The following is a 27,724-nucleotide window of genomic DNA, read 5'->3' on the forward strand; positions in this document are numbered from 1 at the left end:
TTCAATATGGGATTCAAACAAACTTGCATAAATCAGGCACAAGCCACTCTAATTTTCTGTTCAATCCTCTAATAAATAGGTAGAGAACTGAACCCTAAAGAATGTAACACCCTTACAATTATACAAAGATCTAATGCATCACAAAAAAATATTAGATTATTAATCACCATCTAGATCATCCAGTTGTCAAATGCATACTAAAGATAACTCTTTGTCCAAAGAACATTTGATAGAACAGCCAAGAATATCTTCGCAATTGCTTAATGCGCACTTTGGAGATGAATTTAAGGTATTGATTTGCTAGTTTCATCTCTTAACTACACAGTTGCTGAACTTTCCAAACATTCTGTTCACGGTAGAACTAAGCAGAAAAATACGGACAGATCTGCAAAACATAAAATTATGCAGTAAATATTATTCTACTTCGAGATAGACATAATTGTTGGCCCCTTCTTCTACATATGTTGACAAATGTTTATTCTACGACAAAACTGATTGATGACTTTCATACATCCTCCAAGAAACGGTAGAACTAAGCAGACGAATACAGACAGATCTGTTCTGAATAGTGCAAAAGATGAAATTATGCAGTAAATATTATTCTACTTTAAGATAGACATAATTGTTGGCCCCTTCTTCTACATATGTTGACAAATGTTTATTCTATAACAAAACCGATTCATGACTTTCATACATCCTCCAAGAAAACAATCATCTAGTCAATGCCCCCCTTGATCAGAAACATGTCTACAGACAGATTTGATCTCCAATCAGAGGGGTTGATGTGAAGTTTGAACTGATGCTGTAAATATCAGGAACCCCTGAATGCACTACTGTACAAAACCTTGAAAAAAACTGTTAGTTAATGGTGAACTACTAGATTCAAAAGAGACTGAACCCAAAAAATTGGCTGAAAAGAATTGCCATTCCAAGAGCTATTGCTATCAGGGAGGACACCCATGTAAGTTTCTCTGTAATCCTTGGAACTCTATTTTTAAGTGCGTCACTACAAGACCCAATAAAAACAGTATAACAACTCATCGCCAAAACAGTCCCAAACAAAAACATAGAAAGAAAAGCAGCTCCAGCTAAACGAGATGGCAAAGCAAGTGCAGGCAATATCATCATCAGTGCATCTGGCTGCAGTCCATGTACAATTCCTGTAGCAAAAGTTGCAAAACCAATCCTCCTTTTACCACCTGTCAAATTCTGGGAAGATTCCACAATGTTCGCTTCACATTCAACCCCATCCAAAGCTACGCAAGGGGTTGGTATTTCTGAGACCTCCTTAATGCCCATTGCACCAATAACAAGCAATGTCATGCCCACAACTCTTGTTCCCCATGTGCGGATTACTTCAATGTGCAATTTATCTTTTAGCAACAAAAACAGAATACCAAAAATAACCTGACCAGCATCATGTCCACACCCCCAAAGAGCTCCCACAGCAGCACTTTCCACTCTAGTTCGGCCAATAGAAAGAGGAGCCAGTGCAGCAAGATGATCAGGCCCTGATAAAGTGTGTAGACATCCTGCAATAAATCCAGTCCAAGCGCTATTAAGCAAAAAAGTACCAGAGGCCTTCTCCCCAACCGCAATAGCCACAGAGTTCCCTGGTTTTGCAGCGGTGTTGGCACCAGCAAAGGCAAATGCTGCCAGAGTAGGATGTATAAGGACCACAATTACCATAGATAATAGACCAACTGCTCTGGCAGAAGTTGCCTGAAAATGAACATGTTAGTTGTCTTCCTGCTGACTAAAGAACGCTTTCTGGGAAATCTATCTGGTAAAAGCAATTCAAGGTGATTAATCTTGCAAGTCAAGATGTGGTTTGAATTGGCCACAATACGTTCTTTTATTCTAGTTCAAGAATAATTAATTATCTTGGAATAAATATAACCATGAACCACTGATCATAATAAGTAACATGTATTCTTCATCACTATAGATAACAATGGGCCAATCTTTCCTTTAACTAATTGAATTATCTAAAGGAAATGATACAACCCAATCTGTCTTGTGCACAAAATACAGTCTTTCCTTTAACTAATTGAATCAACTAAAGAAAATGATTCAATCCAATCTGTCTTATGCACAAAATACTTTTCACTTCAATTATTTTGGAAACATGAACATAGGAAGAGTGTCATTAGTTTAGCCCTGCCATTTAACTCAACATTTAAGAATCTTCATGTACTTGACGGTTTGGAGGAATCATCTTCATACTTACTGTATGATCCCTTTAAATTCATGGCAAGCATAATGTGTGCATAACATTCAGAAAGGACAATAGCACTGATGCTTTAAAATTTTCTACCACAAAAGATAAAATAACTGCCAAGACAAAAGGGATGAGTATCAAAAAATATAAGTGGTGCCCATCTAATTAACCAATTGGAAAGTTGAAAGCAAATGTAATTAACAAAACTAGAAAGAAGAAAATGGAAGCAACTCTACTTGCATTTATGCTGATTCTAGAATCACGTTTCATATCTGTCTAATTTAGCTGTCAATTCGTGTCTAACATGATTGCTTCTCTCTCAAAGGTGGCACTGCTTTTGAGTACTACCTGCCTACTTTGCTTATATATGGACATTGAAATGAAATTAAAAAAAAAGATTTTTAATGATGTCCACGAGACCAACAGAAGGGACCAAAAGAAGACCCCTGCAAAAGGGTTTTTATTTGCCTGCAATTGACCTCATCTTTCCCATATACAATTTCAAAGCACAGAAAAAGCAACATACATTAACTCATGGAGTTCATCTTCAGGAAATCATAATAATCAAATTATATAAAACTGCTCAAACTACTCTTATCTTTTACGTGGGGAATCACCATCTTCCACATAAATGTGCAGCAAGCATGCAATACAGCTAACCAAATGCATCCGTTCTCTCTCAGATCTGAGACGAGCCATGCAAAGGCAGCTTATCAGTACAAAATACCTACCTATAAAATGAAAAAATGTGTATGCTTGACCAATAGTGATCATTTGTACTTCAACCAACCCCTCTCTCAATTCTAAAAAGCAGACTTTTTTGGATGGTCAAAAATATAAAATTGATCATTACCTCTCTAGATTCTATAAAAACAGCCTATTTGGGTGGTTAAAAAGATACAAAGATTGATCATTAATGTTTGCTTCAACTATTTTTACAATTTTAATGCACTCTTCCGTATACAAAACTACTCATTTTGTTCTTTTTGCTACTTTTCACAAACTCCCGAAAATGTCCATTGGAAGTAATGCCTTTTTCCTCAACCTTCACATTGCAAGGAAACATACCAAACAATACCAGACAACATTATGCATAGTGATTATCTCCATATAAATTAATTCTGAAAATTTTCAATTTAAATATTTTGATTCTTTGTGTATGACGTATAAAAAAATAAAACTAAATATTGATCTATAAACATGCATCACTATCCAAATCCAAATCGACTTTTCTCCTTCCTTGGAGTAGTTATGTCCTGATAATCATATCCTCTCCTTAAAAGTACTCGTATCTTTTTACACCAATCAATGAAAAATGAAAAAACTTAAAAAAGCTATCAGATTTTGAGATCCATAATAGATCAGTGAGCAATGTGTTTTTCCAGACCCAAGAGTGGCAATAATGTGGCAGGAACCAATCATATCATCACCTTCTTCCTGCCTCAGAGAAGTTATTTGTTGATAATCATCTCCCCTCCTTACAGGTAGCCCGGTCTTTTCACAACAATTAATGAAAAACACTTAGTTAAAAATGCTACCAGATTTTGGATCCATAAGGGTGTAAATATTCTGCAAATTATGTTTTCTTTGAATCAGACTTTTACTTCAGTCCTTGATAGCCGAGAATGGTCTTCTAATATTCTGAATATTGAAGAAGTTGACACCTATATTTCTGATCCAAAATTATATATTTCTGCAATAGATCAGTATGATGATATTGCTCAAGGAAATAGCCTTAATTGTGTAATATGTGAAGAACACTGAACTTCTCTAATGCTGATACAACAAGGAATAATCAACCTTTGATTGAATGAGAGTATCTCTGATATTAATTGCAGGATATTGATACTTAGAAGAGCAGACTTTATTGTTACTGTGTGTACTCTAACTGCACCGATAACCTCCCTATATATCCTTACTAAAGGGTATGTCCCTCAAAGGGACATATCCCTTCCTAAACTAGCATTAACTAATTTTCCTTTAAGTCGGTGATCTTGGAAGATAAACACAACATCTAACTAACAATGTGGTAGCTTAGTTAAGGGTTATAAGATTACTTCTTGAGAAGCCGCTGGCTCCTTAGAAAAATATATATAATCTAATGCCAGCCTAATGATATATTAGGATAAGAAGAGGTAGTACGGTCTGTACTTTCAGACCTGTAGGTTATCTTGGTTAAATATACTTAACACTCCCTCTTAACCTGATAATCCTACAGAGAGATATTATATCTAGCAACACCAATACAAATGAATAAGCAGGAATTAATACTCTATATCTGTCTGACTCTTCCTAGTATGTGGTATCATAGAACACATGATACAAAGTCATATTACTAAACCTGTGATATGACAAATCACTAGGATAAATCTAAAGAGTAATTTAATCTCTTCATTTATCTAAGTTGTGATTCATAGAAACTGGTATTTCTATATCACAACAAGATCCTGAGTTTGAGATCTACTAGAATACAGGAGAACTCTGGAGAATACTAAAATTCTTCCTTTATCCAAATTGTGACTCGTAGACATAGCAATGTCCATATCACAATATGATCTAAAACCCAATTAGATCTTATAGTAGAACTCTACTATTTAGCACATTATCTAAAAGATCATCATCTATCATAATGCCTTTTATATAATTGTTCATTATCTTGGAGATCATCACCTCTTAAATAATGAATGCAAATGGTGGAGCCCGTAACAATCAATAGATTGACAAAATAAAAATATTTTATTAATAATTAAAAGAGTACATATGGATTACAACTCAACCATACCAAGTCTCCTCCTGAAGTGTTCCATCTTCACTCTAGATAGAGGTTTGGTGAGTGTGTCTATTGTTTGATCTGCAATGCAAATGTATTCCAATTTTACAGAATTCCTGTCTACCATATCTCTTACATAATGGTAAGGAATTTCAATATGTTTGGATCTGTCATGAAAAACTAGATTCACTGAAAGCTTGATGGAACTCTGATTATCACAATGAATAATCGTAGGAATCATGGCTTGCCCAAATAATCTCACAAGTAACTTTCTTAGCCAGACTGCTTCTCGAGAGGCCATTGCTGCTACAATGTATTCGGCTTTTGTGGAGCTCTGAGCTATTGAAGACTGTTTTCTGCATATCCAAGATATTATTGCTGATCCTAAATCGAAACAGCATCTTGAAGTACTTTTCCTATCTTTAACACTTCTACCCCAATCTGAATCAATGAATACATGCAAGTCTAAGGCAACTTTCTCGTATTTGAGTCCAAAATTAAGAGTGCCTTGTAAGTATCTCATAACATGTTTAATCGCAACTAGGCGAATTTCCTTTGGTTCACACATAAACTGACTAAAGGCATTAACTGCATAGCAAATATCTGGTCTTATATTTATTAAGTACAGAAAGGACCCAATCATCTGTCTATAGAGAGCAGAATCTATGGAAGGTGATTCCGTTGTTGCTTCCTTGAGTTTATGTAGATTAGTCTCCACTGGAGAAGACATAGGTTTGCAATTCCACATTCCAAATCTCTTCAAAATGTCTGATGTATACTTTCCTTGATTAAGTATGATACTGTCAGAATTCTGCCATACTTCCAATCCTAGGAAGTAATGAAGGAGTCCCAAATCTTTCATCTCAAATTCTCCAGTTAGATCTTTCCTGCACTGATCTATGAGATGATCATCACCTGTTATTAGTAAATCATCAACATACAGTATCAAAATTACCATATCATTTTTATCTCTTTTATAATATAAATTGGGATCGACTTCATTCTTGGAGAATCCTACACTAGTGAGATACTTATCAATTCTTTCACACCAAGCCCTAGGAGCCTGTTTAAGCCCATAAAGAGCTTTCTTGGGCTTGCAAACAAAAGCGTTAGGATCATGAGTTTTAAATCCTTCAGGTTGCTCCAGCTATGCTTCTTCTGAAATCTTTCCATTTAAGAATGTTGTTTTTACATCCATCTGATGTACCTTCCATCCCTTTGATGCGGCAATTGCTAAGATTGCTCTTACGGAGGTATATCTAGGAGCAAAGGTTTCTTCATAATCAATCCCTTCTTTCTAAGAAAATCCTCTAGCTACAAATCTAGCTTTATACTTCTCAATACTACTGTCAACAGCATGCTTTATTTTAAATACCCACTAGGAAGAAAATACAAATTTTCTTTTAGGTCTTGGAACAATTTCCCAAACATCATTTTTCATAATAGATTGGTATTCTTCTATCATAGGTTCTTTCCAAGCTGTATGTTCTTGGAACAATTTCCCAAACATCATTTTTCATAATAGATTGGTATTCTTCTCTCATAGTTTCTTTCCAAGCTATATGTTTAATAGCATCAGAAGGATTGGTTGATTCTGTTTTGGATAAATCACTCATGTTTGATGTATAACTAGAGAATCTTTTAAGTTTTTTGCTTTCTCTGACTGTTCTAGAAGGTGCGGAAAAGTCTTGAGCTGCTTCAATTGTTTTAATAGCCCAAAGTGGTCTTTTCTTTGAATTTTCTCCAAGGTTCATATTTTGAATTTCATCTTCACTTTCTTCTAAGTTCTCCCTCTGGGACCCAGATTCACTATTTCTTTCAGAACTAGATAAAAGAGAAGGTTCATCAGAACTTATGTCTCTTTTGAATGCAAGATCTTCTTCAAAGATTACATCCTTACTAAGTTCAATACTTTTCTGTCCAAGTATGAAAATTCTCTGTCTTAGATGTTTCACTATACCCTACAAAAATACCTTTCCTCCCAAAGAGTTCTAACTTGGTTCTCTTTTCTTTTGGAATATGGATATATACAAGACACCCAAAAATTCTAAGATGACTTATATTGAGTTTTACTTTAATAAATACTTCTTTAGGAGTTTTATCTTTAAGAAAGGAGTGAGGGCTTCTATTTTGGGTATATACAGCAATACAAGAGGCTTCTGCCCAAAGATAATTTTCTAGATTTTGATCAAAAATCATAGCTCTAGCAGCTTCTATATTTGTCCTATTCTTTGTTTCTGCTACCCCATTTTGTTTTGGATTATAAGGAACGGTGTACTCCCTCTTAATCTCTAATTCTTTACAAAACCTTTTAAACAAGTATGAGGTATATTCTCCTCCATTATCAGTTCTAAGGGTTTTAATTTTATGCCCTGAAAAATTTTTAGTTAATGTTTTGAATTCCTTAAATCTCTGTAGGATTTCTTCTGATTCTTTGCATTTTAAAAAGTAAATCCATGTTTTCCTAGAGAAGTCATCTATGAACAGGATATAATACCAAAATCTTCCAAGAGAAGGAACAAACATAGGTCCACATAAATCTGAATGAATTAATTCTAGTACATTATTTGTTTTTCTAGTACTATCATGAAAAAGACTTCTGGTGTTCTTACCCAGAGCACACCCCTTACAAATACTTGGGTGGTCTTTATTTAGTTTAGGTAATCCAATAACCATCTTCTCATAGTTGATAAAGTTTTGAAATTTAGATGCCCTAATCTTCTGTGCCATATTTCATTTATATCTGCAGCTTCATGAATTAAGGCTTGAATAGATCGACTAGATTTTGCATTCAATTCATGCTAATATCCTTTTCTCTAACCAATTAATTTTGCTTTCTTGATGGAGGAGTTCTTTGCCCAAGTTAAGACTTTGCCATCCACGAATGCAACATTATGCCCATCATCTTCAAGTGTTGTAATTGATATTAGATTTCTTTTAATTCCTGGTACATAGAGTACACCTTTAAGAAGAAGAGTATTTCCTGATTTTAGTTTCAAAGTACAATTTCCAATTCCTTCAACGGAGTGTTGAATTATCACCAACGTAAATTCACCGTTAACCTTCTCTAATAAAGAGTCTAGTGTTTCTTTGTATCCTGTTATATGTCTAGAAGACCCACTATCAATTAACCATGCTTTATTTGAAATTTCATTTGATAGTGAGGAATACAAAACACAGTTCTCAGGATCATAAGTATCTTCTTCCCTAATAACATTTGTACAGTTTGCTTGTTGTTTGGAATTTTCAAGACAATTAGATCTTTAGTGTCCAAATTTTTCACGTTTGAAACATTTTATTTTAGATAGATCTTTCTTGTGTTTTCCATTCTTTTGATTTCCCTTTTTCTTCTTGAAATGCATCTTCTTGCCCTTATAGGAGTTTGTATTAAGAACATGTAGTTCTTCATCTTCTGTTTTTGGTTTCCCTCCTTTCTTTAGTTTTTTGGATTCCTCTTGAAGGCAATCGTTCTTAAGTTTGTTAAAGTTTGGAAGATTATCTCTAGCAATCCATCTATAGCCATTAGTGTTAATTCTGTGTTACTAATAATGGTTCCTATACTTGATAGTTCATCTCTAATGCTGCCAACTCTTAGGAAGTAAGAATTTATCGATTCTCCTTTCTTTATCTGAATGTGATTCAGTTGCCTTTTCAGTGCAAGAACCCTAGTTGCATTGTTTATTTATATGCATTTCATAATGCATTCATCATTTCAAAGACAGTTTGATGTTTTGTAAGCATAGGTACGATATCACTTTTTACTCCATCTAAAATGATTTGAATGGTTTTTCTATTTCCTCTGCTTCGGATAGATTTGTGAGGTTCAACTGAAGGTTGTTTGGATGCTCCATCAACAAATTGTTTTACATCATTCTCTTCAAGAATCATCATGATTCTGAACTTCTAGGCTTCAAAGTGTTATTTCCCATCTTACTTGTCCTCGGGTATGATTGTGTATGCCATTGAAAATAGAAGATAGTTTGCTAGATATATATATGAAGTCTAATAACTGAATTTTGTGGAGCCTAGGTTCAACTACCAGAGCTCTGATACCATGTAAATATTCTGCAAATTCTGTATTCTTTGAATCAGACTTTTACTTCAGTCCTTGATAGCTGAGAATGGTCTTCTAATATTCTGAATATTGAAGAAGTTGACACCTATATTTCTAATCTGAAATTATATATTTCTGCAATAGATCAGAATGATGATATTGCTTGAGGAAATAGCCTTAATTGTGTAATATGTGAAGAACACTGAACTTCTCTAATGCTAATACAACAAGGAATAATCAACCTTTGATTGAATGAGAGTATCTCTGATATTAATTGCAGGATATTGATGCTCAGAAGAGCAGACTTAATTGTTACTGTGTGTCCTCTAACTGCACCGATAACCTCCCTATATATCCTTACTAAAGGTTATGTCCCTCAATGGGACATATCCCTTCCTAAACTAGCATTAACTAATTTTCCTTTAAGTTGGCGATCTCGGAAGATAAACACAATAACATCTAACTAACAATGTGTTAGCTTAGTTATGGGTTATAAGATTACTTCTTGAGAAGTTGCCGGCTCCTTAGGAAAATATATATAATCTAATGCCAGCCTAATGATATATTAGGATAAGAAGAGGTAGTACGGTCTGTACTTTCAGACCTGTAGGTTATCTTGGTTAAATATACTTAACAAAGGGATATGCAAATAATGCGTTTGTCCAAGGCCCAAGAGTGGAAATGATGTGGTAGGAAATAAATCACATCTAAGAAATAAGGTGGTCTGTTATGGTGAAAAGGTAAACTGAGTAATCAGAAATTAGCACTGAACTGGGGAACAGCCTGGTTATTCTTCTGTGATGTCCCCTTTTAGAAATGGGATTGTAATAATTATAAGAATTTTTAAATATCTAAGACAGAAAATAAAATTAAAGTTTAAATTTATCAAAAGTCAAGGGAAGGGTGAAGAATCATGACTATTGAAGGAAAGAGATATATAAGGGACACAAAACAAGGGGAAGAAACCATCATACAAAGAATACGTCTTTTACTATCTGATTATTTCTCCTTTACAGCATGGAACTGTGGTTCAATTAACCTAAGGATGAAACCCATCAAAGTGGGAATTAACAGAATTGATTTGTCATGAGTGATTTCAAACAAGAATTGCATTGATGCTAAGTTGATTCATCTTCTAAGTAAACATTATTAAAATTTTAAAATCTATAACATTTACTGTTTATCAGAAAATGTAATTTCTATCTTTCAGATAGAATTTAACTGTGCAAATCAATTAATTATTTGAATACCAATTGGAAAAAATATAGTTTCCGATGTATATATTATTGGACAGGAATTAAAACTAAAAACTTGAATGAAACTAAAAAAATTCCCTCCAGGATATTAAAATTTCAAACACATTACATCTTCTAACAGGCTAACACTGACAAAAAAATTTAAATAACACAGATTGCCTATGTACAGTCAGAAAAGCCTCTGAAAGGTACGACAATAGACTAAAGGAGCCAGATGCGCAAGAGAGTATTAGAAATACTAATTCAATCTAAAGATGCAACTGTAGGGTTAAGCTTCATTAGGAAGGATTTGATAATACTTTACGACAAATATTATCCTACATGCACAGGGCAAGCAAGAAAGTAAGGAATTAAAACAAGGATCTAAGCTTAATTGCTAGCATAAGCTAGCAACAAGCCCATACATGTAAAGACAGATGGGGTCTCAGATAAATGAAATTTTAAACATGGACTTTTTTGGGAACACCTGTGACCTGAGAATTGAGTTGTTGAACTATATGTATTCATGAAGGCTTGAGGGAAGACTTGCAAATTATAAAAGCACAAGTGCAAAAGCAAGAAAAGTGACATTGGAGTAATGTAGTAGATGTTATAGGCCTCTAAGTCTGAAATATCAACTCCATATAGATCTGGAAATTTCAAATCAACAAGATAGCAAAGAGATGAGCCTCCTATCTCCAACATCATATATCGAAGTCTTGTGGAAGGAATGGAAGGATATAGTGTTCAAGCTGACATGAAAAAAGGCAGAATGTTAGCATTAAAGTGTGGTTTCTCTCAAACTTTGGAAAACTAGGAATTTCAGAGGACTTATGATATTAGAATAATACTTATGTTTCTTTTTAATGCTCACTATTGTATCTTATTGTATCTCTGTAAATATTAGAATGTTTCTAATATTTAGGTGTGGTCTAGAATAGAATGTTTCTATTCTATTCGACTCTCCTCTTTTGTATATATAGATCATTTGATCTCTGACTAATCAGTAAAGTATTCTGCCATTTACGTTTGTAACATGGTATCAGAGCCTATTTCTTAAATTTTTTTGAAAATCATAATTTCTTCTTCCAGATTATCAAACCCATTTTCGAAATTATTTTTCTGTGATCCTTGCTTCATCATATCAAAATCCTCTGATTTTCGAACAAGAGTTTTGTCTGAAGGTTTGCTGAAGATCTCTTGCAAAACCATGACTTTTTTCCTACCTCTCGATTGAAAACTCGTGACAGTTTTTTTCTAGCTCATTACTAGAAAATCGTCTGCACCTCACAATTTTGTTGTCATTCGAAGCCATTATAAGGAATTTTTCAAAAACCCTTATAATTTCGTGACTGAATTTTTCGAAATTCTTTGGGTTTGTTTTCTTTTGAATTTTTTTGAAAATCTGGGCATAGTCTTTTCTGAGTGCCGTTTATGGTGTGTCTTTCTTGCACAATCAATGTTGTTTTTTACTTCAAAATCCAAAAATGACTTCATTGGTGGAAGCCAACAACGTTTTGTTTAACAAATCCGCCATTATTATCAAGAAATCTGAGTTTTTTAAAGCTTTTTTCAGCCAGGGCCTTTTTTTCGAAACTCTAATTTTTGGGCTCGAAAATTCTTTCTAATTATAGATTTTTGGTGGGTTTTTCGAGATCTCAAATGGGTTGTCATCAGATTTTTTTGGGTGCCTCAATTCTTGAGCCAACGGATCCAGATTCCGACAGCATATTATTTATGGGTTTTTCGAGCTCTCTTCTGGGTACTCCGATTTTTTCGGGTCTTTCATTTTCTCACCTCGAAGTTTGTGCCATTTGAGATATTCACATATTATGAGCATCTATATCAGTAGCATCAAAAGTCAAACTCAATTAAAAAGCAAGCCAATGCTGCCCAAAACTCAGAGCAAAAAGTATCTATCTACCATGCCTTTATGGCTAGCATACCTGCAGATCATGTAAAATCTTCTGCCTGGTACATAGATTCCAGTGCCTCCCAACATTTCACTCACAGGCGTGATTGGTTTGTTGAATTCACTCCCTATTCTGACTCAGTAATCTTTGGAGGCGGCAAGGCATACAATATTGTCAACAAGGGCCATGTTCAGATTCAGTCCGGAGGAAGAAGACTCATGTTCCTCAATGTATGTTATGTTCCTGGCATGAAACATAATCTTTTGTCTGTTAGTCAGATTATGAAGCACTCCCCTCAGTTGGATGTTGTTTTTAGTGGAAATAAGTGTTCGATTATTGATCGTGCTTCTCACACTACACTTGCTATCGATCTTCAGGATCATGGTATTTATAGGCTTGTAGAATCAAACGATTCCCTTTGAGCGTGCCTTCATCACCAAATCATCCGCTCTCAGCAACCTCTGGCATCAGCAATACGGTCACCTGAACATTCAATATCTAGCACAACTTGCTCGGGATGATTTAGTCCATGGCCTACCTGATATCCAGACCCAAAACCATCGCGTTTGCGGAGCTTGCCAAGCAAGGAAGCAACATAGGACACCATTTAAGAAAGCTGAATCATGGCAAGCATCAACAGTACTCGAACTGGTCCACGCTGATGTATGTGGTCCTATGAATACTCCCTCTGTTACTAGGAACAGGTACTTCTTACTCTTTGTGGATGATTTCAATCGCAAAATGTGGGTATATTTTCTTAAGCAAAAATCAGATGCTTTCCCTATATTTCAGCAATTTAAAGCCCTAGTAGAAAAAGGGTCCGGTTCCCCCATCCATACTCTTAGGACCAATAATGGGGGGGGGGGCCGGCGGGGTCTATTCTTCTGCTTTCTCTGCCTTTTGTACTACTCATAGCATTAGACGTCAGTTCACCACACCTCACACCCCTCAACAAAACGGTGTTGTAGAGCGTCGAAACAGTACCATCACAAAAATGGCTAGGGCTATGCTAAAATATAGAAATGTTCCCAGAATATATTGGGCAGAAGCAATATCCACAGTTGTCTACCTTCTTAACCGGTCACCCACCCTTGCAGTTAAACATAAGACTCCTGAGGAAACCTGGTCTGGTCGCAAACCTAGGATCAACCATTTGAAATTTTTTGGCTCTCTAGCATATGTATGGATTCCTAATGCCAAACGCACTAAGTTGGATTCCAAAAGCCAGAAACTCATGCTTACAGGATATAGTCACACACATAAGGCCTACAGACTGATTGATGTAAACATTGATCGTTTAATCTTCAGTCGTGATGTTGTTTGTGATGAGGAACTCTGACCATTTCAGCTCTCTGCCTCTCTGCCGAATTCCGAGATTCAGTCTTCAGCAATCTTTGACTTGGGTCCTTCTATTTTATATTAGTCATCTGATGCTATTGATACACCACCTCGGCCACCTCCAGATAATATTGCTCCTGCTCCTACTCCAGCTATTCTGAAAGCATTTGATATTGGCTCCTCTACTCTTCAGCCAAAATGGTGGGGCTCAAACGATTAGTGATCTTCATCCTGATGAACTTATTGAGGGTAGAACCGCCAGAAATAAGAGCATTCAACACAACACAGTTAATGTTGCTCTTATGGCCAACATCCACAGTTATTGAGGGTAGAACCGCTAGAAATAAGAGCATTCAACACAACACAGTTAATGTTGCTCTTATGGCCAACATCCACAGTATCCTTGAGCCCTAGACATATTCAAAGGCCAAAGGAATTCCAGAATGGGAACAGGCCATGGATGTTGAGCTTCAAAGTCTTCAAAAGAACCACACCTGGGTTCTTTCAGATCTCCCTCCTGGGAAGAAACTCATTAGCTGTAAATGGGTCTATAAGGTCAAGTACCATACAGATGGTACCTTGGACAAATACAAAGCCAGACTTGTTGCTCAAGGATTCACCCAACGCGAAGGCATTGACTATGAGGAGACCTTTGCCTTGATAGCCAAGATGAGTACTATTCGCCTTCTTCTTGCCATTGCAGCTCAATATGGTTGGAAAGTTCATCAGATGGATGTGAAGAGTGCTTTCCTCAATGGTGAATTACAGGAAGAAGTCTACATGACGCAACCCCCAGGTTTCAAGGTTGCCAGTTTAGAACCAAAAGCATGTAGACTCCAGAAGGCCCTCTATGGTCTTAAACAGGCCCCTCGGGCTTGGTACATAAAGATTGATCAGTACTTGGTTGCTCAGGGATTTCAGCATAGCCCGTCAGACAGTAATCTGTATATTAAACACTCTGGTAATGATATTATTTTCCTTGTTGTTTATGTGGATGATTTGATCATTACTGAGAGTTCAGAACATTTGATTTCAGAAATCAAACAGGATTTGTGCAGAACTTTTGATATGACAGATCTCGGATTGCTTCATTATTGTTTAGGTATTGAGGTTTGGCAGACTGACAAAAGTTTTTTTTTTGGTCTAAGTCCAAGTATGCCAGAAATTTGCTTAACAGGGTTTGAATGCAGGATTGCACACCTGCCTCCACTCCTATGGAGACTGGTCTGAAATTGTTTGCTCAATCTGATTCTCCTCCTATGGATGACACACTCTTCAGGCAACTAGTAGGTAGTCTCATCTACCTTCCTATGATTAGACCTGATCTCAGTTTTGCAATTAGCTACATCTCACGGTTCATGATGAACCCCAAGACTGATCATTGGATTACAACGAAATGTGTACTGCGCTATGTACATGGTACTTTAGATTATGGTCTTCTTTACACAAGGAGTGCTACTCCTCAGCTCAGTGGATTCACCAATTCCAATTGGGCCAGCTCAATTGATGACAGGAAATCTACTTCTAGCTATGTGTTCAGTATCGGATCTGCAGCAGTTACCTAGACCAGTAAGAAGCAATAGGCACGGGCACTCTCCTCTACAGAAGTAGAATATAGAGGAGCTGTCAAGGCAGCTTGTGAAGCAATTTGGCTTCGTCAGATGCTTGTAGATATGCATATTCCTCAAGCAGGTCGGACTTCTTTGTTTTCAGACAATCAGGGAGTACTCAGACTTGCTAAGAACCTAGTGTTTCACAAACGAACCAAGCACATAGAGTTTCACTGCCATTACATCTGACAGTTAGTAGAAGATGGATCTATTCAATTACTCTATGTCCCTACCTCAGAGCAACCAGCAGATATTTTCAGAAAACCCCTTGGTCCTAACAAGTTTGTTAAATTTAGGGGATCTATTGGTGTAGTAAATAGGTTGAGCATTAAGGGGGGGTATTAGAATAATATTTATGTTTCTTTTTAATGCTCACTATTGTATCTTATTGTATCTTATTGTATTTGTGTAAATATTAAAATGTTTTTAATATTTAAGTGTAGTCTAGAATAGAATGTTTCTATTCTATTTGACTCTCCTCTTTGAATATATAGATCATTTGATCTCTGATTAATAAGTAAAGTATTCTGCCATTTACGTTTGTAACATATGATTCAAGAGAACGTCAAAAAGATGCTAATCAACAAAGACTTAGTTGATCTATATGTTTTTTTAGACTTCCAACACATTTCAAGAGTTTGTTAACTTCAAAATGCAAGGAAAACTCAATTATACCTGAAATATTAAGTACTTGGGGATTCACAGATTCTTTCAACTTTCAATGGGGGCCGTGTTGTCTTGTGCTGAAGCTAGAAATTCAATTCAAAAACAAATTTGGGGTCATTTGTTCTAATCACAAAAAACATGCTTTCAAAAACCCTCTTGCAACAGCAGTCAAAGGACTTTTGCAGTATTTAAAATTTCTTGTGCCAAAGCTATAAATTCAATTTGAAAACAAATTTGGAAAGATAAAGCCATACAACAGCAATTCCCATTTGTTCTAATCACAAAAAGCGTGCTTTTAAAAGTACTTTTGCAACAGCATTCAAAGGATTTTTACAGGTCCTTGAAATTATAAATTATGGTATCCAACAAGGAGAATCTTACCACCATGTAGATTGGTATCTCGTGGGGACAATAAAACCAGGCTTCATACAAAGGACCCTAACAAGGAAGGATTGCCATAAAGAACACAAATGGACTACCGTTTCTAACTTAGAGACAGCACTCCACAGTGTCTTGCTGGAATCTAATGTCTGCAACAGCCTCAAAGAATGTGATGATGGATCAAACATATTCTCAAATGAACAAGACGACACCCACAAGTCTCCAATGTTCTGAATATAGCTCATACTACATCATCTCCAATGAAAAAGACGAGCCTGCAAGTTTCTAAAGAGCGTTCAAGGCCACAAAAGTAGCACTTACATGCTAATGTGAGGTAGAACATAGTGTCCCCCTAATTAAGCTCATTCAAAAAGGAAATTGAAGACATCAGTGCAGCTTAAGCTGGGATCATTGAATATGTATTAAACATTTATAAAAAGTAGTCAAGCTAATGTACTCATAAGGATATATTAAGACACTAAACGTGGTTGAATTCACAAATTATCAAAGGTAACTATTTCTTGAAATTGTCTCCAAATTTTGACACAGAAGTAAGTCAACTTTAGAGGAATCAGCTTGAATATTTTTCGTGACAATAGCATGAAGCATACAGTAATTACCCACACTAAGGCCACAACTTTTACAACCTTAATAAGTCTAGAACCATGTCATCTGCTAAAGAATTGTCAAACCTAATTGCCATGTTATAGATGAATGAAAAAATTTAAAAATCTTATACCAGATAAATCAAGGGCAAGCATCACAAAGATAGAATGAAATGATTTGCTGAAGCTAGTAACAAGTCAGAAATGAGATTAAATTTAAATAGTGTTGCTCCGTAAGCACTTCACAAAAAGTTCGTTCCATTTGGGTTATTTTCCTTAACTTACAACTCCAATCACACAAGAAAAGTTGACTACAAGCAAAGGGCATCATAAAATTGGGGTATAAACTCTCAGTGTGCCAACTTGGATGCATTTATTTTAGAAATTGTCAGAGACACCTTAGATGACTAGAATACTCCAAACATGATATTACTAATAGAAGTGGCATTGTGGTTCAAATGATGTTGAACCAAAAGATGATTCAGTTGCTTCAAATAGAAAAGATGACTCAGTTGCTTGAAATGGACAGCAAGACGTAGATTGTTAATTGTATTTACCACTATTTTGTAATGATTTGGCATGTGTACCATAACATTGAATTATCAATTGTCTTTATCTCTGTCATATAGTTCCATCAAGTATTTAATGAGTTTTCCATCCTGTATTTATATTTTTCTATATACAATACAGTCATACTGAAACCAAGAAAAAAAATCACTGCACCAGACCCCAAATGGAAAAAATTAGTAAATTGCCCATAATTCTTCAGTGGCCTCTTTGAAGAATTCTTAAAAGGGAGACCACTGTTATGGCTTCCAAAGGCATGACACTGGAATCTACTTTTAAGGCTTCCGCATAGTATGACTAAAGTGTAATTGACATCATACCCATCAAGAGACATGAAGTTGGGATGCAAGGGATGGAATATCAATTTCAGAATTCTTGTTCAGAGAATCTATTTTAAGGCTACTGAATGAATGAATGAATGTGATTTCAATGATGTTCATGAGACCACAGCAGTCTATGGGACCAGCAGAACGTGCTAAACAAACTCCATATTTCTTTCCATTTCCAATCTTTTAATATGGATCTTAATCAAGAAATCCACCGTTTGCTTGATCCTGTCAACCTCAAACAAACTATGCCTGTTGACCACCTTTTGCATGAAATCATAGTGAGTTCGGATGTTATCGTAAGCTGTGCACTCGGAAAGAAAATGCCATTTTGTTTCAATAATTTCCATCCTACAAAATATGCATCTCCTCTCCTCCCAAACCTCCTTGGGCCTCTTCCATCTGCCCGTCTCACATCTGAGGTGATGAGATCCAGTCCTCAACTGAGCCAATAACAACCTTGCCATACTTTTAATAGCAGTCCCAAGGTATGCTTTCTCACTGTGATCCCCTGTTGGGTTGAATTCCTTAATGTAATAAGCTTTTTTCTGCCAATGTTATTATTCCACATGGCCCTTTGAAACTTTTCCTTAACAAACTTTTTTATGCCAACATTATTGTTCGGACACTGCATACTTTGATCTGAATGTCAATAACTTCGAAGTCATCAAGAGACATAGAGTTGGAATGCAGGTAATGAAATACCGAATTCATAATGCTCATAATTAGAATCTAAGTAAAGGTCTCTACATACTTTGACCTGAATGTCAAATAACTTCAAAGTTATCAAGAGACATGGAGTTGGAATCCAGGGGATGGAATATCAATTTCAGAATGCTCATTTATAGAATTTATGTTAAGGTCTATGCATACTTTAACCTGAATGTCGTTAACTTCACAGTCAGGATGCAGAAGATGGAAAACCAATATTACAAAGCTCGTTCACATAATGAGAAAGCCCAACAGGGTTCCATTGTTCATCGTTAATATCTAAAAGGGATGAGACAAGATAGAGCTGAGGTCTGGGATTGGGGTTGGCGTTGGGGTTGGGGTTGAGGTAAACTTAGCGAAATACCCATCAAACTTTTACTCTGAAATAATAATAAAAATATATCTTCCAACACAAGATATGGAGCCGATACATCCCTGGACCGGACCTTTTTGGTTTACTATTTTATCACCTGTGTTATTGTCAGACAAAGCGCCGCTTAGTTCATTTTAGTTTGCATCAAAAGTTATTACAACGTATCCTTTAATCCACACTTCATGAAATTGAAAGTAACACAAGAAAGAGAATGATAATAACTATTACGTACCATTTTTTTCAAGATTGCAGGTGTGTAGTCATCTTGCGCTGTCGAGGTTTCTTTGGTATGATTTGGTGGACCTTTGAAAGCGCATACTGGAAATAAATTTTTGTGCTGGCGTTGGGAATGGCCATTGAAACAAGAAAGTGCCAAGGGCAGAGGCTTCTTCAAACTAAGCGGAGCAACAAAAGAAACAGTAGAAGGCCTTGTATACACAGAACGATACTGGTGATTGTAGTTGAGTGGAGCTACTTTTAATCGAGTGACAGAAAAACAAGAAGAATGGTGAAGAATCTTTTCCATGAATCTTCAATTTCTTCCTCTGTTGAGGAAGACTTGCAAAAACCCCAGATGACTCTAAAACAAACCCAAGGAAAACTCTAACCCAGATGCCCAACACCCGCTTCCCCTTAAATTCTTCGTTTCCTTCTGCTTAGTTTATCCCATGTTACTTCCTTAATTATCTAGAGACGGAATGTAATACTAATTAGTTATTAGAAGCTGAAATTTTATAATTAAATGATTTTGAAACTAAAACTAATAATTAATATATTATTTTTTGGGAAATTATAGAAGAGTTTAATATGGTATAAATTTAATGAGTTTCAACAATTGAGAATACATGTGTAATACTTGAAAAGCGTATTATTTTCAGTGATCATAAATTTCCATCTTTTATTAGGTGGACAATAGATTCATATTATATCAAAATATATTATTTATTAAATATTTATATATTAATATGATTTTTAAAAAAAACATTTGTAATTTTATAATTTATTATAGATTAAAATTTATTAAAAAATATGGATGTATTTAATTAATTAAATTAGTATGAAAAATATATATTGAATTAATCATGTTTAATATTTATCTAAATTACTATATGTACATATAAAGTATTTTATGTGAAAAAATAGGATTAATTAATTTTAAAATTATTTACATAGCTAGTCTATTTTTCAATCGTAATGTGATAAATTATATAAATGATACATAAGCTTTCAAAAGATAACAAAAATAAATGGTTTGTTGTTACTTTTTAGATTTATGGACACATAATGAGTGAGTAGATAGATAAGAAAGAGACTTATTTTTACTATTGAAAAATAACCAAATTACCTATAAGTCAAGGTTGATTTGGGACCTCAAAGTCAAACCCTAGAGCAATGAGGAGCAAACTGGTGTCTAAGTCAACTAACTAACTAATTAAAGAATTACTTTATTTTTAATAAGAAATTATAATATAGCTCATACAAATAATTATTAGATAATTAAATCAAAAGAAAATATCATGCTATTAAATGGGATCGATGCCATACTGATAAGTCCCTGGGAGGGCTGGGGTTAAAAGATCTCAAGCTACAAGGTATAGCTCTTTCCGCCAAATGGACTTTTCAATCTATGGAGGGTGATAGTCCATGGAAAGTTCTTGTTAGACACAATATTGAGAGAGGTTTTCCCAAGCAGGCTAGATCTTGGAAAAAATCTCCCTTTATATGTGACCTTATTGTTGGTAAGTTCCTGGTTGTGATCCAAGGGTCGCCTATTTTTAGATCCATCTAGCGAGCTTAGGAGCATGTTCGGAAATTTATCACCAATAAGGATTTTTATAATGATAGTTACCTCCATGGAGAGAGATCCATTTGGTGGAATCTAAGCCTGAATAACAAACCCCTAACCCTCTACCAAGGGTGTTTTGCCAAGTCCTGGGCTAAAGCTGGTATTACTCAATTTGTTGATATCTTTGAACATGATTTTCTTATCCCTTGGGAGGATCTCAAGATTAAATTTAATTTACCACAGTCTTTGAAGAAAACTTATAATTTAATTTCTCAAGCTACTAAGGATATTCCTTCTCTTTGCCATGTGGACTCTTATAGGTACATTAAATGCAAGTGGCTAGATGGAATTGTTTTAGATAAGCTTAAAGCTAAGAATATTTATAAGGTTATTGCTCATAATGAGGATATTCTTGCCCATGTCAATAAACTCTGGTATTGTTCTTTTGATATTAAAGTTTGGAATAAGTTGTTGAATTCTATTTGGAAAGTCCTTTTGAGCCAAAAATTCAATGTTTTAAATGGTTGTTGTTAATTGATAGACTTCCTATTAGAAGAGATAATCAGCATTCTAATATTTGTAATATTTGCAGGTTACCTAAAACAGGTAGACATATCTTATTTGATTGCCTTTTTGCTAGAGAGATTTGGAATTTATTTGGTATTTACTATCCCATTAGTGTGAGCATCATTGATATTGTTACTAGTCACATTAATGGGATTAGTAAGGATGCTAATTTTTTCTAGAATATGTTGTCCGCTAACATTCTTTGGTAGATTTGGAAATGCAAGAATAAGGAAAAGTACCAAGGTAAGCCAAGGGTTCTTACTAAGTTTTTTCGAAAACTCACACATTTCAAAATCTTCTTGTAGGTGCAAACCACCATGATAATTGAAAAGGAAAAATTAAGAAGATTCCTTAAAGATGGGTAGGCTACTTTCTTTGTTCACAAACTTAAGTATGGTTATTAGTGGTGAAGGACTATGGATAATCTGCGGATGTTTGAGCACACGTGTTGGAAGTTGAACCAAGCTATTAAGAGGAACCATAACGCTAGGAAGGAGGAAATATTTATGCTATCCCAGATTCAAGAGCAGAAGAGTATTGTTTGGATGGAAGGCCCACTCGGTTGGACCACTTGGGTTGATTTGTACTATGATATCTTGTACTAGCCTTGTGCTATTCGATTTTAGTTGTATTTGATGTTTTCTAGCTGTTCTTTTGCTACTGTGGTTCCAGTTTGAGGCTATCCCTCTTTTGTAATACTCGGAGAACTGTGTAACTATTTTTTTGATCTCTCTATATCTAATAGAAAAAAAAGTTTGAGAAGACAATTAAAATATTTTATTTCATATAAACATTTTTTTTTTGTTATTTAATAATATAAAGTTAATAAACTATGTTTATGGTTAAATAAAATTAATACTATTTGAGTGGAATAGAAATGGTCTTGGCAAATTACATGATAAAAAAGATAAGAAATTTGTCTCTCACAAAAAAAAGTAGGGTTTTTCATGTGATCTTTAAGTCGTAGACATAGAGGGCATAGAAAAAAAGGGAAGGAAACAAGATGATTGTACATAAAGTGATCAAACAAAATGAAATGATAATTGAATAGATGGGTAAAACACCCATCTAACATAGTATACCTTGTAACCACCTCAGCCACTTCTTTCTAAGGAGTTTCGATGGTGACACAGTTGTATCCTCACAATTTGGCTTGTTTAACTTGCTCCTACTTGTCCTCTTTGTAGAATGAGATTATAGCTTCATTTGATACCTTCCAGTCTCTATAAAACTTCTTCCCTACTATGAGAAGGCCCAACACCTCAGAAATTAGATATTTGTGTCAAAATTTTGACTTGTAGGTAATCAAAATGTCATCTTTCTAACCATCTACAAAAGATGTGGTGACCATATCCATAAAGATCTTCCATATATGCAATACCTTCATCTAAAAGCTTACTCACACAATGCATTTGTTCCACCACTTTTTGCAAAAGTTGGGCTCCACCCTATTCATGCTCCCAACCATAAAATACATGCAAAAAGAGACCAAGAGACCCATGGTTTAAAAAGTGATGGCAAAAAAAAAAAGGAGGGGTAGTGTAAAAAAAATACCCACAAAGTGAGTGGAGGTTTAAAAAGAACTATCCAGGAATAACAATGGGTAGATAAATCTTATGAAAGAGCCCAAAGAAGAAACTACACCTTTCCATCTCATGGTGTCTTCTAGACAACTCAATCCCTAAGTCCCAAAAGATTGAAGATGTTGAGTTTGGGAAACCTTTATGGTCAAGGTTTGTAAGATATCACAATTAGCTTTCTTTTGTTCTTGTCACCATGTGTTTTCTTCAGCCTTAAAGTATGATAATCAACATGCAAAGTAACAAGGTCAACTCAAAGAGATTGAAAATGGGAATCTAACAATTGCTTTTCAAGCAAGATTAAGCGACCAACAACATTATGGTTACGTGCCATTTGTTAGGCCCAAAACTTGTGTTGAGAAAGTTCAACAAGTTTTTGGAAAAAATGAGCATCACTAGAAATAAGGAGTTGTTTTCACAAGAAGAGATTTGTCTAATTAAGCAATTTAGACTAGAGGGGATATCATCACCTATGGGAACAACATGTTGTGGCCAATATGGGTATATAACTTCCAGGGCTCATCAATGTGCATAAAATCATTAAATTTAGGAGTCAATCCAAGAATATGAGATACACCATTGGATTTTTCAGAATTGTAGGCCTCTAAAAATGCAAACTCAAAGTCTAGGATGGAAATGGGTTCAACAGTAAGCACTCAAATGTGACCAAAAGGAAACCTATTGGGATAGTTATCACATTTAAGCCATCCAAAATCATCAACCTATAAATAAGAGGGATGTGAGTGAATTGGCTTCAAAGGCTATCTTTTATCAAGCTTTGAAGGTTGTAAAGTACTTAAGGGATTTTGCCTAGTGAATGCAGGTGGGTGCAAGGTCGTTGGTTCATTAGATTCAAAAAAGTTGATAATGGAAAAGCTTGAGGCCTCTCTAATAGAAATACCTTGCAACTACATTGTCTTGGATTCTTGTTGGTCTTTGGTCTTCATTAAACAATTTCAAAGACCACTATTTGGGTGATTGGATATCCTTCCATTTGATATTTTGAGGGGCTCATAATTGAGATGAGGTACTAGAATATGTCTAGATGGTATAAAACTATTCATTGAGTGGAAGATTGCTATGAGGGTTATCCATAAACGGCATAGTGGTATTAAAAAAATAAGAATGGATAAAAAAAATGAAGGGTATGATATATGGAACCTTTCTTTGTTAGAAAATTTATCATTTAGAATTTATAGGTAAAGACATCATCAAGGTTATTATCTTGGAGACAAATTGAGAAATTCAATGATGAGTCAAATACAATGGGACCATTGGTCATGCTATTACATATAATATCAAGAAGGGCATCACTAGTGTGTAAATGCATGGCATCATCAAGATAATTAAAAGTTGTCCCCTCCTATAGTGGCCTTCAATACCAATTCTAACCCATGAAAAATGCATCTATTGGTATTTTTTTTGTTAGAGAGAGCCATATGTCAATATCTAAAAAATTCTTTGACAAAGAATACTTGAAGCTTTCCTTCAGAACAATTATTTATCCTATCATGTAATTCAACAACTTTACATAGTTTCTTAGAGTAATAATGAGTAATTCCTTTTAGACATGTTGCATTAGGATATATTTCACTTGGACTCTTACTAGGGACTTCAAGCCAAGTATAAAGATTTATATTTGCATCATGCATGGAAGATACAGAGGGCAAACTATCTGAAGAATGAACAAGAACAAAAGTAACATTAGTTTGAGAAAGGTAATCTATAAAATTCACTTGTTCATTTCACTCATCGTTGAAATCCTTCTCAACTTGTCTATCATCTAAATATTTATCCATGGTAACAATCCAATAGGTCAAAATTCACAATTATACCCTAGAAATGTATATTTATGACATTATATGGGACTTACACAAGAATTGTGAGCACTTACATCAAGAAGACTACAACAAGATGACCTTATTATAATAATTTGAACTTCAAACTTTGTCTTTGACCTACAGGGATGATCACTCAAAGTGCATGTACAAAGAGCATACACAAAGTTTAAATTGTCACAAATTAGACATGCTCATGACTATAACACTTGATGCCTTCAATGGGATCACAAGTTCTTATTTATATAGGTAGGAGGAAGGAACTAGGAGATAAGGGTATGAGGTGTATGGATTATGTTGTGTTTCATAAGGATTAGGTTGGATGGATAGGTAAACAAGTGGTGATTGGATAAGGATAAGGATGATCTTGGCAAAGAGATAAAGAATGTAAGAGAATAATGATAAGTGGCATTTGAATAAGGATAAGGTTGTGATGAAAAGTGAGAAGGTGGTGCATGTGAGCTCAATTTGTCCTATTATGACTTTTGAACAAATGTTTTAACTTTTCCTACTACTATTTATTTTTAGTGTTGTAATAACGAGAGAATGAGAACAACCAATTTAACACTTGTAAGTGACTACAAGGATCTTTTACATGGAAATTATCATAGAACAAATAGACCCTTTTACTAGTCATAATGATGACAATCTTGATGAATGAATATCATACCAAGTGGTAGGCAATGTCAATCCTTGCTTTTGGCATAAGCTTAAATATTAACATTATTAATCACCATTGTAGTCATAATCACTGGAGTCATAAGAAATATTGGCTAATGATTCATTATGAATTTTATGATAACTTTGATTAAGGTCATCCTACCAATAGACATATTCTATAGTGGTTTTTCTAGTATATACATGATTATTAGTATCATACACTCATAGCTTATAAAGATAGTGCAATATGTGTACCTAGCTGGGAATACAATGCTCTACAAATGTTTTGAGAGAAAATTCCTTGAGAACCATAATCATCAACAATCTTTTTTTTGAAATCATCATGTCTCTGTAGATCAACAAATCAGAGGCATTAGTATTTTCCATGATATTGTGTTCCCAAGAAGTCCTCATTCATAGTTGGTGAATACAAAAGTGCTCACTTTTTTAATATTATCATGAATCCAAGAATATTTGGATTAACCATATCATAAAATAGGGATTAGAAAACTCAAATCTCACGGTTCTTTCCAATTAGGGGCCACTAATTTTTCAGGGCATGGATCACGATAAAATTATCCTCTTAGTTTAGAGGGTGGCACAATGTGAAAAATCCCTTTTCTAGAAAGATTTGTTTGTAACTAAAATGGTCTCGGTGTACTTTTTCCTTGATTGCATTATGGTCATTGTCTTTAATATTAACATACCTATTGTGGATGTGGGATTCCATGACCATATAACATTGTTTTTCTTCATCTCAATAGCCTTCCTATGAAACAAAGTCAACTACAAGATTTTTCCTTCATGGGTACGAGCACAATCAAACTCAAAGATATTCAAAAATTATGTCTGCCAAAGTATCTTTTCACACACAACTTTATTCTAACTCCTTAAAGGATTCTTTCATATTTTTTAGATTTATCCTCAAAAAAATTTGATTAGCTAAAAATAGATGAGATGCTTCAAAGGTATTTACCACAATTAGAATATCTTTGTGATTACTATGGTAGTTCAATTTTCTCCTCTTAAAAGTTTAGTGATATATATATATATATATATATATATATATATACATATATATATATATATATATATACATATACATATATATATATATATACATATACATATACATATATATATATATATATATATATATACATATACATATATATATATATATACATATACATATATATATATATATAGATATATATACATATATATATATATACATATATACATACATATATACATATATACATATATATATGTATATATATACATATATACATATATATATATATACATACATATATGTGTATATATATACACATATATGTATGTATATACACATATATGTATGTATATACATATATATATATACATATATATGTATATATATATATATGTATATACATATATATGTATATATATATATGTATATACATACATATATGTGTATATACATACATATATGTGTATATACATACATATATGTGTATATATATACACATATATGTATGTATATATATATATATATGTATATATGTATATATATACATATATATATGTATATATGTATATATGTATGTATATATATATATATATATATATATATATATATATATATGTATATATATAACATTCTTCTTTCCCTATAGAGGTAACTTCTTTTAAGATTCCTCCCCAAAAGGAATCACTTGCATCAACTTCAACAATATTAAGACCTAAACCACATAGAGAAAGTGGAGAAAGTTTTACACATTTGACCTTGATATATTGGATAGTTGCATCATTTGCAACTGTCCATACAAGGGAATTCTTTTTTAGGAGCTTATTTAACAATGCTCTATCAGAAGAAACATTTTAATAGTAACCAACAACATAATTTACCAATCCCAAAAATCTCTAGAGTTCTTCAAGACATTAGTGATAGAAAATATTATGTATTTAGGATAAAATATGGCTTTGGCTTCCATCTTTCCATGGGGAAAGAGTTTGGTGCCTATAAATGTAATAAATTTGATACAAATTTGGTATTTTCCAAGGTTTAATAGAATACCATATTGAAAGCATAGTTCAAGGAAGAGTTTCAAATCTCAACATGACTCTTTGCATCCTTAGAAAAAAACACTAAAATATTATCTATGTAGGGAATAAAAAATTTGGACTATGGCCAAAACAAATTATCTATGACTTGTTGAAAGATAGACAAAGTAGTCTTGATGTCGAATAGGAGAATTGATCATTGATAAAGCCCTTGTGGTATAGAGAAAGCAATCTTGAGCTAATTAGATTCTTTGAGCCTTACTCACTAGGAACCCTTTGAAAAATCAAACTTTGACTAGATGTTAGCACTAGAAATAAATTTCCATATATGTTCTGACTACTAAGTATTTATTTCTATAATAACCCCAATAGGTTATAACTTATTCAAACACCAAAATCTTCTCTAGTTTAGTTGTTCAATGTCTTTTCAAACACTTTGCAAGCAAGCTATGTTACTAATGTGATATCCTC

General features: G+C 34.2%; 1 protein-coding gene across 1 annotated transcript; it reads right to left on the reverse strand.

Moving 5' to 3' along the window:
- Positions 1 to 583: 583 nt before the first annotated feature.
- Positions 584 to 19,375, reverse strand: LOC149555728 (chloroplast protein FOR GROWTH AND FERTILITY 2-like). The gene is made up of 2 exons (XM_089829858.1): positions 19,003 to 19,375; positions 584 to 1,722 (listed from the first exon to the last, which is right to left on the reverse strand). Exons 1-2 carry the CDS (start codon positions 19,294 to 19,296, stop codon positions 883 to 885), a joined length of 1,134 nt encoding a protein of 377 aa, XP_089685984.1. The 5' UTR covers positions 19,297 to 19,375; the 3' UTR covers positions 584 to 882.
- Between the last annotated feature and the right edge of the window lie 8,349 nt (positions 19,376 to 27,724).

Source organism: Cupressus sempervirens, chromosome 5 (genome assembly GCF_028749045.1).
Source record: "Cupressus sempervirens isolate cs-2001-9-10 chromosome 5, ASM2874904v1, whole genome shotgun sequence".
Lineage (NCBI taxonomy): Eukaryota > Viridiplantae > Streptophyta > Pinopsida > Cupressales > Cupressaceae > Cupressus > Cupressus sempervirens.

Bases quoted from the DNA above. Each gene is read 5' to 3' on its own strand.
- LOC149555728 (XM_089829858.1), bottom strand. From the start codon at position 19,296: ATGGAAAAGATTCTTCACCATTCTTCTTGTTTTTCTGTCACTCGATTA. The intron at 1,723-19,002 runs GTACGTAATAGT...GTTCATTTTCAG, and splicing joins CTGCAATCTTGAAAAAAATG to GCAACTTCTGCCAGAGCAGT.